Source organism: Ruditapes philippinarum, unplaced genomic scaffold (assembly GCF_026571515.1).
Source record: "Ruditapes philippinarum isolate M1 unplaced genomic scaffold, ASM2657151v2 ctg8702_1_1_1_1, whole genome shotgun sequence".
Lineage (NCBI taxonomy): Eukaryota > Metazoa > Mollusca > Bivalvia > Venerida > Veneridae > Ruditapes > Ruditapes philippinarum.
Genome location: NW_026857548.1, coordinates 66,433 through 86,157, shown reverse-complemented (window position 1 = coordinate 86,157; position 19,725 = coordinate 66,433). Strand labels below are relative to the sequence as shown.

The following is a 19,725-nucleotide window of genomic DNA, read 5'->3' as shown; positions in this document are numbered from 1 at the left end:
ACATTGTTGATTATGCTGTTCTTCCGTTTAATAATGATGGTCATCATACTTATTGGAAATAAATGCTGTTGATGATGATTGCGATGAATGATTGTTTGAATATCATGATGTTGGTTATGATATTGATGATGGTTGTCATACGATTGCTTCTTATAATGATGATTGTCCTTATAATAATTGAAATAGTCATGTTGCTGATGATTTTGATGATAAGCTGAAATATGTTGATTGCATTTCGGCTGTATTTTCCTATTGATAATTACATATTGACTCCCAAAATTATAAATGCACATTTATAAATCAATATATTTGTTTAACCTTTGTCCCGTAGGATCTTGTTTTCTTACGAGTTGGATGCGGAACTTGTTTTATTATAAGTGACTTTGACATCATGAAAGCGAAATCATAGCAGTTTGATACAAAAGAAAGACATGTTACCATATTTGCAACCATTTTTGAAAAATACCTCCGATTTCAATTATAACCTCTGTGTCCGAATCGGCATTACAATAACGTCTTTCACAAACATGAAGATATAATTTTGTTGCATGTAACATAAACGCATTAGATTCAAAGAAATAATGTCCCGTCGTTTTGCGAAGGGCGTCATGGTTATGAAATAATAAATTACGTTGACAATGAAAATAAGCCGAATGTCACATTTAATTTGAATAGTTAATCGGTTTATTCTAACAGTGCAGTATTTGGAACGGAACTTTAAATATAGCATAAGCTGCTTAAAGAAGAATAAGAAACAATGCTTCATGAATCACATATATTAATCAATAGTAATGAATTTAAGCCGATACACTGTTCATGATCTTTATTGTTGTTTTTTTTCAATTCGGTTTTATGTCACACTGACACAGTAAAGTTCATAAGGCGTCGTTACAGCTTTACTGGTGAAGGAATACCTCAGGTACCCCTCCGTGCATTAATTCAGACACGAACGGGCACCTGAGTAGAACCACCGACGTTCCGTATGCTAGCTGGATAGCTTCCTCACATGAAAGAATCCAAAGTCCCCGTCGGAATTCGAACCCACAGCGGTGAGGGGCACTTGGTTTAAAGTCAACGACCTTAACCACTTGGTCACAGCCGCTGTTGATGATCGAATGATGTTTTAACATCTGCTGTTTGTTTAAACATACACATTTGTACTTGAATTTCATATATCTTACATAATAACTAAAGTCTCGGATTCATTCCTCAATCCCTACAGATCATCTAACACCTTCGTTTAATCCATAATTGCAACAGTGCAATAATAATTATCGACAAAATTTTAATTGTAGCATAGCAAAAAATGTTCTCCACCTAAAAGGATTTCCGTTTCTCACGTCTGACATTCTACGACCCTCCCGTGGGTTTTGTCAAAACTTACATCTTTCTTAGGAATCTGAGGCTTCGCCGGTGTCTGAAACAGAATTGCACTTAACTTTGATTAATTGCTGTTGCTGTAATGGCTTGGATACAAATTGTAGCAAGGTGAAATATTAATATTAATTATATTATTATATTCTAGTTTGCATTTTAATACAAAATTGCACCCCACCAAGTCTGAAATCAAAGCTGCTCTGTACTGAATTTTAAAAGGATGGCATTATGTAGGATTACTGAAGTTGGCAAGAAAGAATTTTCAAAGCAATACACATCATGTCTCCTTTGAATGCATTATTTGTTTCGATATTAAGAAGTACAACATTTTGGAAGTTTTACATTTTGGGTCATTTTTTTACAATTTGAATAATTATTCTGGAAAAATGAAGTGCGCGAATGATCTGAAATTTTGCACAAAGATTAGTGGTCTAAACGTACATCAAATGGTACAATCACCTGGTAAAAATATTTTCAGTCCCATCATGTCAAAAAACCTCAGTGGAGTTCCTTTAACGCTTTTGTCAAAATTCTAAACGTTACTAGATCAGTATTTACTGTTAACTTGAAATTTTATTTCATTTTTTTTTCATTTTACCATCTGGAGGTCAGTGACTTTAAAAGTACTGAATCATTTACGTTAGAAATATGCCCAATTGATATAAACTTGTCTCCATTTGAATTTTGTACAAAGTCTGACGCCCTACTTTTGTTGTTCTGGAAATTGAATATATACTATATACGTTTATCAGCGCGAGCGAAAGCGAATTTTCAAAACAAAGAAAGTATATAGAATACCTTGGAATCAATGAAAACAAACACGGAAAGGTAAATGCTTTGCAGATTTGGTTTAATTGAATGTGTTTATTTAAGAAAACGACATGTATGTGCATCATTTCTCACACACAATTACACTGGGGTCGAAACTTTTATATCTACAACACTAAAAGTGTTGGTATCAATGATCACAAAGGTCCATACAAATAAAACAACATTAATTTATTACTTTTTATCACGTACACCACGGCGCAGCATTAATCGTTGAATAAAACAATATGATTGTGTCCAACTTTTTCAATAAATTTAGCTATTAATCTTCACTCATCTGATATCCTCTATATACATGAGACATTGTGGAGTGGTGATGTGCATTATTAATCACACAAGAAATTTTGCAAAAGAAAATGCCTTTCTGTCAATAGAAATATAATGACATGTTACTGGAATCAATTTACTGCTACGACTTTCAACATCAGTTTTTTCCATATATTCATTACCCAGTTCATCATTAATTCAAGTTTATATCAATAAGTTTTGGCAAAAACAACATGGTTTCATCCAGTTTTTCGATAACAAATTGATAGCTAGATATTTTTTCAATAGCCACGGCTTAAAAAAAACATAATCGGGAAAATGGCACAATTTTGCTACAAAGGATTCCATATCTATATCCTAGATTTGGATGTGGTCCCAACATTGAACATTTACATGACATAATGCATAGTGCCACGTGATTGAGACCAAGGACGAATTTAGGATGCAAATTGATCCTGTTTAAACTTATTTCCCAAAAATCATACACGACAATATTGAAACTGTTTCTGAGACGGGGGAGGGGTTGTTACGTGACTTTTTTTCTATAAAATATTATATTTTTTAAAAATTTGAATATTTCCGATAAGGAACAGAAACAAAATTATGCACGAACGAGACATCAACACTTGGTCACTTTCTCCTTTTTCTTTCCTTTTTAAGTTGGTTTCGTATTCACTGCACATTTCTGGAAGCTAGTGGTCTGATGCGCTTGCGTTCACTATACGCCGCTCGAAAGAAGCTCAACATTTGGAGTGTACTTTTACTTTTCATTTTAATGACTCTTGCTTTTGGGGTAAGTTACTTATAATTATTGATAAATTATTGATAATAATAACCATTCAGTTAAATACAACTCCATGAAAGTGTTTAGGGATACGTTTTATTATTTGACATATATCTGTTCAAGCACGGATTTATATTACAGGGATCGGACACTCCCAGTTAACCCTATATAATGCTTAGATATCTTGTCGTGCACCCGATAAAGGTACATCGATCGATAATTTACCGGCGCTAATCGTAAATGCCCATTCGCAACGGATACCTACTTTACAAAATACCATATAGCTTTTCCATTTATTATCCGATTTTGGAAATTTAAAGTTTATTTTGAAGAAAAATGCTTGTTAAATTCAAATATTTAATTTATTTTTTAAAGGTACAGTTTATCTGTCCGCAACGACGATTAAAATATTAACTTGACGAAATCCGTGGTAAACTTACATTTTTTATATAAAATCAGGTATTTGAAATTTATTATTATGGTAACATAATAAATTCAATTTCAAAATAAAAAAAGCCGATGTAAGTTATTCACAGATGATCAAATATGCAATGTTTAAGATTTATTGGGTTATGTAGTCAAATTTATTAACGCACAATTGTTTTACGGGTAATGTATTGCGGGCTTTACAAGCCATATTCATAGAATATTTAAATTTTATTCATCACTTATATCATTATTATTTTTTGTAAATCTGTTTTCAAAAGTCGGTGCAGTGAAGTAGACAATCATCGTAACAGTTTTAAAAGTACTCTCGTATCGCTGTCTCGATTTCGGCCTTTTTAATGTCACTCGTATATTTTTATTATTCTTTTTATTTGAATGCATGTAAAAAGATATTTCTGATATTTTTTAATGTAACGCTAGAAAAACAATAAAAAAATCTTTACAGTTTGAGTCAGTATTATGCGAAAAAAAGTAACTTTTGATTATTTTTTTTATACATGCTTAAATTTCTTTGAAGTTTAATTTCTTTTGAAGGGGGTTAATTACCAGATAACAAGTGATAATTGAAAAACTTTATTTTCAAACTTTCATTACCAGGTTACATGTGATAATTGCAACACTCAATCTCCAAAACAAATAGAATTTGAATGTATATTTTGTATGTACGCGGTCTTTAACTACAATCCATGGAATGTGTGATAAGAAAATGATTCTGAAGAGGATATATATAAATACATTGTAAATCTATTGTCTTTATTAACATTTATAAATGAAATAGAAAATAAACAACTTAATTTGTATAGCCCTTTCTTCGAAAAATAATGAAAATAAACATATGACAAATAAATCATTTGACGTGAATTGTAAAGGATAACTATGAAAAAAATCTGTTTCAAAATAAAAAAAAATATTATAAAACAGCTGTTCTGCATGCCAATAAAAGTTTCTTCCTTGCCAATCTAATGAATGCATCTATTTATGAACGCTTGTCTAGAATGATCTGAAAATATATTTAATACAATTATTAGTAGAATATTTACTATATTTATACTAATATACAGGTAATCAAATAAAAATTGTACAAATCATTTGGAAATAATTCACAGAAATAAAGACAAATTTCAAACATGAATTTCTCTAAAGGTTTTTAAGCAACCAAGAAACATTTTTTGCAATGCACCCATTAAACCATGTAAAAATGAATTATTTTAATCTGAATCGCCTAAACAATGGGCGAATATTTTTTAAATTAGGTATTTTTTAACTAAGCGTTGCATCGTTCTATCGGCATATTTTCATATATTAATACTTTAGCGACACAAAATAATACTGTATTAATACATTCATATGTGTATAATTTTTCACAAAGCTGCAATAACATCACATACTCTTGAGAAAATCTGTCATATTTCGCACTCCGCACTTTCCGCCATCTCTCATTCTGTCCACCTTTATCCGATGTGCGATTCCGCGCATGCGCGCGACAAGACTTTAAGCTAAACGAAAGTGTCCGATCCTTGTAATGTAAATCTGTGGTTCAAGTAACTCACAATGAAAGATAAATTGATAAGGTTAAATACTGTAGGTCAGGGTATCGTATTGTAACACCGCCAGTGATTGGCTGAAAAAAAGTGCAGGGAAAACCGTATGATTCAGTTTATACATGAGGCGATTGGATGAAAGTGGGGTGTTTTTAAGTATAAAAACTAATTTAAAAAGTAACACTACAATGTTTTCTGAAGAAAATGAAATATTTCATGAGTCTCTGTGATAATTTTGACTTGGATATTTGCATTTATAAAAAGTGTATGTCAGTCCTGTGATCAGCAGAAAATTTCAATGAAATGGGGGGTAATCCTCTTTGAAGTCAATTTGCAAAAAATTTGGTCGGCTACCCCTATATAACAGAAACATTTTTATGTGTCAGGCATTTCATTCTGCTAGAAAAAATACCTCTTTAGCATGAAAACTGAATTTTAAGGTAGGATAAGGGACCATTTCTTATAATGTAAGTCTATGGAAATATCAATGTGAGTGTCTGACCTAAAGGCACAAAAAGAGGAAAACAAAGATGCATTATAAACTGATAAAATACCAACTTGTGCATTTTTAAGTTAAATTGAAACCGTGTTAATCATTTTATACAAAAAAGGAATAAAACACCGCTTCCTTCTTAAATCGCCCTATCTCAATGTTATTTTTTTCCAGTATACCACTGAATACGCCTCCGATATCTCTACACGTTAAATTCCCCCCAAAAATATGACTACTGACGTCACTATCATTTTTATGCTTCCTGTCCAAACACTCATAACAAACATTGCTCTGTTTACAGGATTTGGAGAATTTCAGAGGTTTACTTCAGAAATTGTGACCAATCAAATTTCTAGAATATAAGACGAGATTACTCAATAAATGCTCTTAGTCCCTTGTGTGTATGTCTGTATTTTTAATCCAATCAATACTGAATGGAAAAAGTTCTTTGTTTAAAAATAATGAATATACTAGCTTGCTGTTCAATCCGTGAAAAAAGAACGCACACAAAAACTACAAAAAAAAACCGTTTAACTTAAATATTACATGGAAATTCAACGTTCGGTATTCTGCAAGAAGAATGGATTATGGACAGTTTAATCTAAAATTAACGAAGTAAATATCTGAAATAAATCGTGAAATGGCACAAGAATAGACACTTAAATGCGTTATAATTATCCAAAATATCCATCTGTAAACAGTAGTAATGCAATATCCTCTTTAAAATATTCATATGTTCTGAACCTTTTTTGGTAAATCAAATAGGCATTATTGATATAAACTTATCTACATTTGAATTCATTATAAAGTATGACCTTCAAAAATCTGGAAACAAAGTGAACCCTCGGAAGCATAAATAACAACAAAATTACTAGAGAATTGCAGACTCGGTTTGACTGAGTCTGTACATGAGGGATAATGAATATGTGCAACATAGATCCTCACGCCCCATAGCGGTACTCAATTTTCAACTCTTAATAGTGCTTGCATCAATGATCCCAAAGGACCAGGAAAATATAACAACACTGAAGTGAAGTACTGGGCAACATTTTACAGCTGCCACACATCACTTGACACCTTTCACAAGTTCCTTTGTATCGTATGTACGTTAATCGAAGCGAGCGACAACAAATTTTCAAAACAAATAAAGAGAGTATATAGCATAACTTAGAATCAATGAAAACAAACACGGAAATATGAAATTCTTTGCAGATTGGGTTTAATTGAGTCTGTTTATTTAAGACAACGACATGTATGTGCATCATTTGTTACACACAATTACACTGGGGTTCAAACTTTTATATCTTCAACAGTAAAAGTGTTGGAATCAATGATCACAAAGGAACATAAAAATATAACAACATTAATTTATTACTTTTTTATCACGTAAACCACGACGCCAATAGAAATATAATGGCATGTTACTTGAATCAATTAACTGGTACGTCTTTCAACGTCAGTTTCTTTCAAATTTTCATTACCCAGCTCATCATTAATTGAAGTTGTTTTAAAATGTTTTTACAAAAACAACATGATTTTATCCAGTTCTTCGACATATTAATATCTAGATATTCTTTCAATAGCCATGGCTTAATAATATGTATTTGCGAAAACGGCACAATTTTGCTTCATAGGATTCCATATCGTGGATTTGAATTGAACATTTGCATGACATAATGCATTGTGCCACGTGATAAAGATTAAGGACAAATTAAGGACGCAAATTGGTCCAGTTAAAACTTATTTCTCCAAAAAATCATACCCAATACAATACTGAAACTGTTTCTGAGACGAGGGAGGGGGTTGTTACGTGACTTTTCTATAAAATGTTTTATTTTTCAAAAAATTGAATATTTCCGATAGGGAAGAGAGAAAAAATCATGCGCGCACCAAACATCAACACTTGGTCACTCTTTCCTTTTTCTTTCCTTTTTTAGTCGGTTGCGCATGCTTAACCACGGATCTCTACAAATTACTCGAAGCTAGTAGTATGAAGCTCGCGTTGACTATACACCGCTCGAAAGAATCTCAATATTTGGAGTAAACTTTTACTTTTCATTTTCTTGATGCTTGCTTTTTGGGAAGGTTACTAATTATTATTGATAAATTATTAACAATAATAATAACTATTCAGTAACATTCAACTCCATGAAAGCTTTTTGAGATTCGTTTTATTATCTGACATATCAGTTCAAGATACAATTCAAAAATAAATTGATTGGTAAAGTTATTGTCATATTTTTAGAGAATGTGCACATGATATTCAATTTTTAATTAAAGTTATACAGAAATCAGATAGAAATATAGTCACTGAGATCTGTTTGTGTTGACTCAATTATTTGCCTGATATCAGCAAAAATCTTTTCATTATCACTCCATCGATCATTACTTCTAAAATAAAGGCAGATTGGCTTGAAAATGAGTATATAAATTTTTTGTTCTTATTGATTAAAATCTTAGACATTCTATTTCAATGTGCTAAAATGAAACAACAAAACAGGAACAAACTTCCCTTTTCATAAAACCAATGAACTGTATCATATGACTTTCAGCAATTTTAAAGCAGCATGCCTCCAGAATCATGCAAATTTTCATGAAAATTCGAAAATGTATTTTACAGTTTAAATATTGTAAAATTACCAAAAGAATGCAATTAACACATTATCAATGGCACTTTCACCCATGTAAATTACCAAAATGATGTTAAAATATGCACAAAATGCCCTTACTGTGTAAGTATCGCAGTTGAAATATAGTTATAATTACTGAGAAATTGGCCATTAATCGCATATAACATGTAAATTGTAACTAGAATTTTGAATCTCTTTACTTTTCCTAAAACTTTTAGTACATTTTTTCTCAGGTGTGATTTTATTGAAATATTTTTGCTCATCTGGAGGCGTGCAGCTTTAAATAACAATATAACAGTGACATGATGAACTTTTTAAGGATAAAATTACTGAAACAGTTTGAAACATCACATTATTGTTCTTTGCTTCAAAGCATAAAATAAAAACTGAAGGCCGCTTTAAGTTAACACATGAAGACATTGTGCTCTATCTAAGTAGAAAAAACCTCGACTTCACACAGAGCAAGGTGATGATAATAATTGTGATTGATCTTCAAGAACCTTCCCGTAACAGGTTGTGTGCACGTGATTTTAACTGGTGGAAGGGGGGATGCAGGGGGTCCAGTGTAAGTTGCACAGACAGTGCCGATGTTGTTGTCGGAATCTTGACGTGTTTCGGAAATCACCAATGTTAAGTTTGTGTTTCTGTGATCTTAAAATATAGAAAAAAAAGCAATTTCATCTATTCGAATTCAACATCTTTCTTAAGGTAGTGTAAAAAAGCAATTTAATAATTCAACAGACACAGATAAACACACCCGTTAATTGAGAGAGATTAATTTTAAATCTTCCATTTATGATTTTATGCACAATATATTTTTTGTAATTTATAGGTAATATCATTTTGTTATGGTTTCTACCACACACATAATTATAATGATTCAAATGATACTCACTATGATTTAACTACTAACGGAGTATATGATATACTTGAATTTATTGTATACACGTAAACAATTATGCAGTTCACAACTTACTGTACTGTTTATCATTCCATAAGTAGACAACGGCATGAGACACTTCAGCCTCATGCTCAAATTCGATTGTCCAAGAAGATAGGTAGTCATCAGTGTGAGCACACCTGTCTACAAAAGTATTGTTGCGATTTCCGTCAACGGCCAAATCTGCTGAATGTGCATTGGTCGGTACACGTGTTGACGTCTGCCAAACACTAGCGGCAATAATATGCTTGGCACCTATGAAATACGTCAATAGATTATTTGAATATCTAATAGCTGATTTGAACTTTTAACATGTTTACGCACTTTAACTCATTTGATAAATTTAGAGATATATCGAAAGAAATTTATCTTATTTTAAAATAAAAATACTCTTTTCTTAAAAAAATCACAATGTTTTTTAACTATTAATGAAAGTAATTATATTTAATTTACAATATAAAAGAGAATCAAACCTTTGTAATACACAACCCAACTTGATTCCGTTGCTAGTGGGGCAGTTGGTACCCACAGGCCGGGATATAAAAGCTCGCACGACTTTGCCTTAGAATTATAATTCACGGTCTCACATCCAACGGTTTGGTCGCACAAAACAAGACATTCTATGTTTTGTATTTTTTGTTCATGTCGAAAAACGTTAGTAAACCTCCAGCTATCCGAATTTATCATCAAATATTTGTTCCAAATTGCTATTGCTGATGGCACGAGTATTAAAATAAAAGTACAAGATTTTGTAAGAAGTTCGTTCAATTTTAATATCATGATTATCAGGGGAAAATTGCAATCTTCAAACAAAAATACATAATAGAATATCTATGATAATATCTATATTTATCTTCACGTTTTAAATGACTGAAAATCCGAAAACTTATGACAATGTGTTTTACTTTTCCCTTCAGCATACAGTACAACCCCGTAAGGACAAGACACTTTAGTGCTAAGAGATGTTATGTTCTTTGGACAGAATCGGCTCTGTTTTTATGGGTTGATTGCTCTACAGAGTACATCTCTCCAAAGGTTGTGCTGTTATATCATTATTCAGTTAAGCATGCATGCCAATAAAAACTTAATAAATAAATCCGCATATACATTATAGCAAAATAAGGCAGATATTTTTTTTATAGTTTTAATACTTATTTCATCAAATTTATAACCTACTGCAAGCCGATTTAGGGACTAATTCTGAATACGAGTTTGGATAGACTAATTTACAAGTTAATTCTAGGCTAGGTTTAAACACCACTTTGTTCGTTCTCTAAACAAAACGTTTAATGTCATTCAAATTATTTATATTCGGCAACTGTTTGAGGTAAAACATTTCCAATAGAAACAAGATATGTTAAACTATTAAACGATAATTAAATAAACGTTTTTTTTTATTTACTAAACAAAACAAATATTGCATTGCATTAATGTTCATGCGAAAAGCTGAGTTTACCCATGTTCGAAAGAGCTTATTATATGTTAAATCAATCAATGTGTTCAGTGATTATCTATGATTTTCAAAAATCATTACTTTTCCCTCTCCATAAGACGTGGTCTTCTACAGACAGATCGAATTTGCATGTTGCAGGGGTGTAAAGTATAATTAAAAACAGTTTTAACGAAACAGTTTTCAAACTCATTTTCCATAGGCAAGGGGAATATTTTTTCGGAAGATGTACGTACTCCTGGTTTTTATATCCTTCACGGTACTATGAACTATCTCCTTTAAGTTATCCCGGACGTCTGGTCGTTTCTGGTTTTACATCGAGAAGGGAAATATTTCCAAAAACTTAGATTCCATTTTAAAGCCTTTAACACAATCACATAATCTGCATTCAGGGACACTTCGGATTTAATTGCTAATCTAAAAACCGCTTTTGCTATTACCTCGTTACTTAAGATGTTACATCTCTATATACGAACATTCTATATACAGACGGAGTAGAAGCTTGCATTCTTGTCTAAGCCTTTGAAAATGATATCTTTAGTTTGACGGTGATCACTATCTACAAAACATATGGGAACAGCAATGGGAAGTTGTATGGCACCATCCCATGCTTGGCTTTTTATGGGTAAATTTGAAAATGATTTTAAGCCATCCTTTTTTAAAACCCGGTTTGTCGTTCCGTTTTCTTTACGATATATAGTGTGTATATAGAGGCATTCCCTTGATGATTTGAATAATTTCAGAGATAGTTAGAATAAATTTCATTCATCTTAAGAATTTACAGCGAACATTTCTTAATCTTTTCTATTTATCTTAGATGTAACTGTTTCATTAGACAAATAAAAATGATAGAAACTGATATCCATGTTAAAGAGACAGAAAACTTAGAATACTCATCCTGTCACCAAATGTTATGTAAAACGGTATTCCGTATAGTCAAGGGAAATGTTATCCTCGTATTACATGTATGTCTGACGATGATAATTTCAATGATTCTTTGCAGAATTTACAAACATACAAAAAAAGAAATTATCCAATGTTAATATTGATCATGCACATAGTAAAGTTTTATGTCTAACAAAAGATGAGGCCCTATGTAAAATAACAAACCAAATGATGAGAATGTTATTCCTTTTGTTGTTGAATATAACCCTATTTTATATTGACAATATTTTTAAAATGTATTTGGATTTACTTAAACTTTTAACTAAATGTTCTGTGCAAAAGCTTCATGAAAGTAAACATTAACCTGCATTTAAAAGACCAAAATGCTAAAGATTGTAACGAAAAAAAACCTTATGGACGTTTCCTTTTTTTGCTTAAAATGTGTCTGTCATCATATTCTAACAACATGCAAAGTTTAAAGAAATTCTATTGAACAGCTTTCATTTTGCCTAAATGTCAATATGAAAACATTCTTGTTAATTCTAATGCTAGGTCTTTCAACAGAAATGCGAAATGTCCATCCAGATGTAATAGAAGTAGATGTACACATTCTCTTTTATTGAAAGCAATAGTTTTGCCAGTACTTCTTTTTCTGGTAAGAACTATCAATTAATAGTTATGAAATACTGATTGTTCTACGAGAAATGTAAAGAGTATGTTGATGAAACGAAACAACAACTTTCATGAATAAACATCGGTTTGATATCAACAATTATTTAAGATCTTTTAGTTTTATCTTATGTCGCTACAGACTTTTATAAAAGCAAGCATTGTATAAACAATTTTAAATTTATGCCTATAGAACTTTTCTGATAATAGACAGGACTGATTTTAAGAAAATATGAATGCTAGAGGCATTTTATAGTACATTCAAGTAATATCTTGAGTGTTTAAACCTAATACGGGTATGCTGAAGACGATGAGGGTGGATACCAAAAAAATAACATTGACCTTGACCTTCAAAAGTTCAATTCAAAATGGCCGCTTAAAAATACAAAAATAGGTCATTAAAACTATGATACAATATGATGCAATTAATTATTCTTGTCAAAATCAAATAATTATTCAATAGTCTCTACGTTTATACAATTATTAAGTTAATTAATAACAAATTTCTAGTAATATAAGGTTAACACGTAAAAATCATCCAAAAACAAGGTCATAAAGGTCATATATATTTTTATTTCGCAAAACATGAGTATTAGTATCATGTAAGGTTAATATTAAACTAATATCATATTAAGAATTTACTGAATGAATTTGATACTGAAGCTTTGAAAGAACTTTACTGTGTTATGCAATAAAGCTCTCAATATGGTTTCATATGTATATTTCAGATCACACTCATGAATTGAGTGCCCCATTTGTTATACGTACACATGCCAGTATTTGTCTTAGCCTGAAGCATTGGCTTGGATAAGTCGTTAAGTCTTTCAATATGTTGTTTTCTGATATTTTTACTGCTCAAGAATATCACAAAGGCAATGTCGGTCTTAAAAGTAAAAAGTAAAAAGGCAGATTGAAATAAATTTAATTATTAGCATTTCCAAAAACGCTAGAAATCGCCATTCAGCCGGGTTTTCGAAAAAAACAAATCGTGAAAAAACCTCATTCCTGAACAAAAGAGCTAATGTTTCTTCTCTTAAGAGAAATATTCCATATATTGTTTACCCAGTAGAAGCCCACACACTGGATTCAAGGTTTACATATGAAGAAAGTTGTTTAATTCTATATAAAGCTAACCCGACAAAAACATGGCGGATGGCGTGCTCCGTAGGCGTCCCTTTTCTGAGGTTTTTTGTCTTTCAATTTGTTATCATGTGGCATTAAATTATGCATTTTGAATGGCTTATGGCAGGCATTGTTCAGGGAGAAATGGTTGAATCTTGTTAATTGTATATGTCACCATCCAGGAACAGCAACAATATCAAAACATGTAGATAAGGTTATGTAACCCAGTGACTTGTAAGAAAATTAGGATTGACTGGGTTGGAGATTCCTAAGGAGACATTCTTTTTGATTTTATGGTTTTTATGGATTCCATTGCAAAACAATAAGGCTATGAGCGTATCATGCCATGATCTCATTTGACTTTGAACCTAGGTTGGTCAAGGCTATCGGTAACGCTTTCATTTTCAAATCCCACAAGAATCAGCTAAAACGCAATTAAGAGCCTGATGAATAATTAAAGTTTTTGGCAAACAGGTTATATAATATATAAATATGCTTGAGCTGAGAAAGTTGTTAGCATTTATTAGCGTGACTTGTTTTAAACCAAGTCTTTTTGGACAAGTGAACTATTACGGGTGTCTTAAAATTAACATTAGTGATCCCAACCAACACATCGGTCTGTAAATACCAACAGGACTATTTGTCCATATTTTTTTTTATTTTTATTTTTATTTTTTTTTTGGGGGGGGGGGGTATTGCAGAAAATTTTTGGTGGTTAGGGAGTAGTGGTGGAGTAATGGTGTTAGGAACTGATAAGCAATCATACGGTCATACCCGTCTTCTGATAACTCTCCTACAACTTTTATATAGGAAGCTCGCTCTCAGATGAAATTTTGTTGCCGTTGATGCTGAGTGTCTTTGGGACTTAGGTTTAGTGATAGTGGTGGTTATGGTAGCAATAGGAAGGGCTATGTCCCAGTGAGTAATTGTGAGGGAAGAGTAGTTTAAGAGTGGCTCAGCCACTGACCATTTAGTAATGTTGGGAGTAGGGATAACTGCAAGAAAAGAGGTGCCTGGATTATATAAGTATACCCAGTGATTTAGTGGATCATTACCTTTAGAAACAAATTACTCAAATTTTACACGTCTTATGTGTTGAAGTAGTCATAATCAGACCTTGGGCAAATAACTTTAAAAAGTAAGTGATTAAGTCACAATTATTTCTTATTCTTTTACAACAGTTACAACGGATTACAATTATTTTTACATGGGCAATTATGACAACTTCTGATTAATTTCTCATTTTAAAATTGCAAAGACCTAGCTATTTTGTGTTTTATTAACAAATTTTGAAAATTTGGATAACAAAAACCTATGCAAATATGAAATATTTAGATGAGCATTCAAATACTTTTGTTTGTAATACATTGTAAAATGAATGTACACATAAGTGTGATAATACAAAGCAAGCTTTTTCATTTGAATTCGGTATGTATGTACATACAATTTCATGTAGCAGTAGTAATGATTATGTGTTTAAGGGTTACAATTACAAAACTCTTGGGGAATGTTAAGCCCAGATGTGCATGTTGTAGTGTATCTGTTTGGCTGACATCACATTAGAACACTTTGTCGTAACCTATTTTGTACCGGCTTCAAGTACAAGTTAGTTATTAATAAAGTTTCCTTGCACAGTTGTGCCTTCATCCCAACCCTTTAAAATTGTTTTTTTTTTTTGGGGGGGGGGGGGTTCAATTTATTATTACATTTTTTTTTAATTACGGTATTTGTATATCATAAAGGGTTTATTTAGTTGTTGTTTTTTTTTGGAAAACCGAATATTTTTTTTTTTTGTCAAAACGATTTAGATCTATTCTCTATTGTATAAAACTAATAAAGAAAATGATCAATCGTAAAAATATTAACGTGATACTGAAGGAAAACAAGTGTGCACATCTCATTTCCCCTTTTTCGCAGCGAAATCATTCCTTTGCTTTATAGACAAGTAAATGCACTAAAATACTTCGTTACGTGGTACCAATTAATAAGCATGTATCAACTATGATACATAGATCAGCACGTGGCAAGGTTAATGATATGCATGGGCTATTTTTAGATTACCTCACCAAGAAGTTGAATTGCGTTCAGTAGATCTAAATATAACTCGATCATGCGTGATTTGGTAAGCAGGACCACCCTTTGAAGACGGAATAATACTACAGTCACCATTCTCTATTGTATAAAACTAATACAGACAAAAAAACAATTATAAAAGAAACTAACTTTTGCGTCTTGAAAAACAAATGAAACGGAACAATTTCGTTTATAATTTATTACGGTTTAAACCGATAAATCAAGTAAAAATAGAAATCCTATTTATATACATGTACACAAACTGGGTTTACCGAAGTAACTAAAATAGCTTAGATTTCCGTAATATTACTCCGCAGTATGACGGAATCGCCCGAATTGTCACGATTGCAATAGAAACTACATCGGCTATTATCATTAATCCGAAGACTGACGGAAAAGGCCGAAAAGTTGCGATTGGCACGATTGCAGCTGGTTATCCGTTCAATCATGCACCAACAGATGTAAGCAGGAAACCACCTAACCGGAACAAGTTTTCCAGATGAAATGGCTTGCAGCCGTGGCTGCAAGCCAAAAAAAGAGAGCCAAAACGTTTGCATAGTATAATGGCTTTTTCTTAATGTTAATTATTCATTAATTGCGTGGTATAGGGTTTCTTGTGAAGAAAATAAAACGAGCATTTAGCAGAACATGACATCTCATTTGATGACAAAGTCACAGGGCGATAAATGTTGCTGCCAACGAAAAAACTTTTTTCTTAGTCTTGCCAAGGGTTCGGAGGTTTTTGATTCAATATGAGTTTTATAATATGCATTATTAATTAACTGTGCAATATTGGGCGCATTAACACTTCCAATTCAGAGCTGATACATTTTCACCACGACATAATAAAAAGAAAACTCAGCCATTATGAAAAAACATATCCATTACGAGAAGTCGGCCGTTATAAGAGTCAGACATTCTAACAGACTGTTTCACATGGCCATTATGAAGTGACAAATCCAAAGCCATTTCGTTATTTATAATAATTAGGTTTTCATAATTGTAATTGTTATTGGTTGAGCTTGATTATTCAGCTTGAATCCTTTGGCTTTATAACAATATTATTATGAAAACAAACTCCAATTATTAACATCATAGTAACACTGTAACATCATAGTAACACAGCTTTTCCCTAATGTTGTTGCTTATGGGTCAATAAATTAAATTTGTAAGTCGCTGGATAGGGCATTGTAACTGGGATCAAAATATAATCCTCTAGATGCTCATGCAGTTCAGCTGGTAGATATGTAGATGTGTATTTAGATGATGTATCAGTCTCAAGACCAAGACTCATTCACTGACATCTGACTTGGAAACCTGTAGAATCACAACTTCTGGATCCTCCTGCACCCGAAACGGTGGCACATCTTAAATTAAACCGTCTGTCCTCTTTACCATTATGATGATAGCTGGTTATGTAATCGATAGCCTAATTATTAACAAAAGAATAAACTTATTAATTGCATTTTTTTGTATTGGAACATGGTTAATCTAGTCTCCAAAATATGCCTTAAACCCCCTAAAATTGTCTGCTTGACAAATTAATCCCAGCCACGATGAATTTAGCCCGGTCAAATGTTCTTCATGGTTCTGTAATTACTTTATATTAAAACTCATAATTATATTTTCCCCCGTGGTGGTTACTAAATTCGAATGTTGTTTACGCATTGCTTTTATTGATAATTTAGCTTAAATAGTTTAAGATTTCGTAACTAAAATTGAATGGTTATAGAAAATCGTAAATTTCATCCATGACCAATTATATTGTAAACGTATTGTATAGCCTCAATTCATATATCATTATTATAAATACAAAGAACATTAAGATGAGAAACTTAAAAGCTGCATGCCTCCAGATGAGCCAACTATTTCAATGAAATAAAACTTGAGAAAATTGAATTATGATTTAAAAAAAAGAAGTTAAAAAGGATTCAAGATTCAAATAATGCTTTACATGTAATGTGCGATTAATGACCGATTTTGCCGTATGACTAGCCAAGTAAGTTTATTTTCATAATAATTAGCATGAATCTGGAGGCATGCTCCTTTCCAATCAAAATTACGCAACGTACTGCATATCGACTTGAGCATCGGTAGTCAAGGCGTCTATCCCAGTCGTTGTCGTAGCTGTGAACCACTGAACGAGCAATGCAAATGAAGACAACAATGGCAAAGACAAGGGTCCTCCTCTGACTTATCTGAGATAAACGTGCATATTTATATTTAAATAGTGAAACAAAATATTGAGGAGATTGTATCAAGGAATTGACATTTAATGTATTTTATCATGTAATACATCACAATATCAATTGTGTTAAGTTTTTTAATGAATGGTTTATTGCTTTTCCTGCACACTTTTTTTATACTTTATATACCCAACATATCAGAAACATATAAAAAGGTAGCTCAAAATGGTATCCAAATTGGGGTTTTGTGCAATAACGATGGAACAGTATCCAAAAAGATTCACCTGATTTACGTCATACCCCTGTAATCTGACTAACTTCACATCCATATTCATAATTTAATATATACTAGAATTATATTCTAAAGGTACAGAAAAAATATATCTATATACCATGTATATAGACTATATTAATTGTTTCTAATGTAAGGAAATAATAATACATGCGTATATATGAAATAATTCCTTTTTATTCGTTTATCTTACAAATATTAAATATATGTATCTGTGATTGTCTGTTTTTTACAAGCGCTACAGTGGTGAATTTAAACGATATAACATCCAAAATACTAGATCTAGTATTTTAAAGACAACATATAATACTTCTTAATTTAATTTTATTAAACCACTACATTTACAATAAAAAGAAACAGATTGTACTTACATCCGCCATTTCAGGTTGTTTAGAGAATTTCTGCAGCCGTTTAAACACGCGAAGCTTCAACAATTAAATGATATGTATTTTGCTGAATGAGTTTAAGATTTAGACTAGTATTTTAATCAAGGAAGTCAGAATATAATATTCTGCTTAAGTGTTAGTTCACTTTAGCGGAAAGGGTTCAAGACCCACTTAAAGAACACAACAGATTATTATTATTCCTGGATTATACAATAATATTGCATGAGGATTTCCCAAAGTCAGTACTTTCCTTCTCAACCCTATTGATTGTATCAAAATATCGTTGTCCGTGAAGGTAAAATAAGTTGTTTATTTCGATTAGGAGTCATTTGAAACATATTAACTGGAAATAAAAGAGTTTAAAACGTACCAGAGTGTTTTGCCAGTTTACTTGCTTGCTAAACGGACAACGCCATGTTAGTTCTCGAAATCATGAAGAATGCCTACTAAGTAATGGCTTTCCAGCGGCTAAAATTAAAAAATATAGAGTAAAATAATGCTAAGAATACCATACTAATAGACTTATGTTTATCACTATTTAAAATACACATACAAAAAGGGACATAATGTATCTTAAGCATGAGGGAGAATGCGTGAATGCTTGTATGCGTGTATTTTTGCCTATGCATGTGGGTGAATACATGTGTTCGTACCCAGGTGTACGTGCCTGTGCGCAAGTATGTCAACTATTAATGATTGTAAGTTTTATATAAAAAGAAAAAAAAAATGAAGACAAAAAAGATATAGTATCGATATAGAAGGACGTCCAAAACGGCAAAGAAAGAAAATTGGTTGGCTCAGATAGAATATACCAGATTTTAAACGGTATGGTAAGTTCATATTGTTTGGGTTAGGGCTTTGGCAATATACTGATGTGTACCGAACACCCTCAAACTAGTACAAAATAGAATCTGCAAAGGAATCAAACAAATTGTCTATTAACGATTCGCTATAAAATATTTTAAGGTTAATTTCTTAGGCTTTATATACTGAAAGAACTAATCGCAGGAACAACAAGCGTCCACATTACGCGGACCTTTTCCTTTCACTATCCTTCCGTTAAGCCTTTGAGTCTCATATTGCTGTCAAGAAGATCCTGTAAACTAAAACATTCTACTATATCATTAGATTTTCAAGTATGTAGAGATTTTTTTACAATGGGTAACTGTACATGACGTCAATTCCTGTAAGGACGTTCACTAAGACACATTTTTGTCACAAACTATTTAATTGCATTTTTATAAAGTTGTAAAACAATTGTTTCGTGATCGATCGGAATTATGTTTTTTGTTTTTGTTGCTTTCGAAATTGTCAATCGATCTTCTGTTATAGAGAAAAATTAAAACAATTCGCCG

The 19,725-nt window shown here is 31.9% G+C and overlaps 1 protein-coding gene across 1 annotated transcript; it reads right to left on the bottom strand.

Annotated features, from left to right (window-relative positions):
* Positions 1 to 7,995: 7,995 nt before the first annotated feature.
* On the bottom strand, positions 7,996 to 10,206 carry LOC132750125 (uncharacterized). The gene is made up of 3 exons (XM_060740066.1): positions 9,781 to 10,206; positions 9,344 to 9,562; positions 7,996 to 9,018 (listed from the first exon to the last, which is right to left on the bottom strand). The coding sequence occupies exons 1-3, from the start codon at positions 10,085 to 10,087 to the stop codon at positions 8,798 to 8,800; spliced, it is 747 nt and encodes a 248-aa protein (XP_060596049.1). The 5' UTR covers positions 10,088 to 10,206; the 3' UTR covers positions 7,996 to 8,797.
* Between the last annotated feature and the right edge of the window lie 9,519 nt (positions 10,207 to 19,725).

Coding starts and splice junctions, on each gene's coding strand:
- LOC132750125 (XM_060740066.1), bottom strand. CDS start 10,087: ATGATATTAAAATTGAACGAACTTCTTACAAAATCTTGTACTTTTATT. Junction 9,563..9,780: donor TTGGGTTGTGTATTACAAAG/GTTTGATTCTCT, acceptor CGTATTTCATAG/GTGCCAAGCATATTATTGCC. Junction 9,019..9,343: donor ATGGAATGATAAACAGTACA/GTAAGTTGTGAA, acceptor CTATATTTTAAG/ATCACAGAAACACAAACTTA.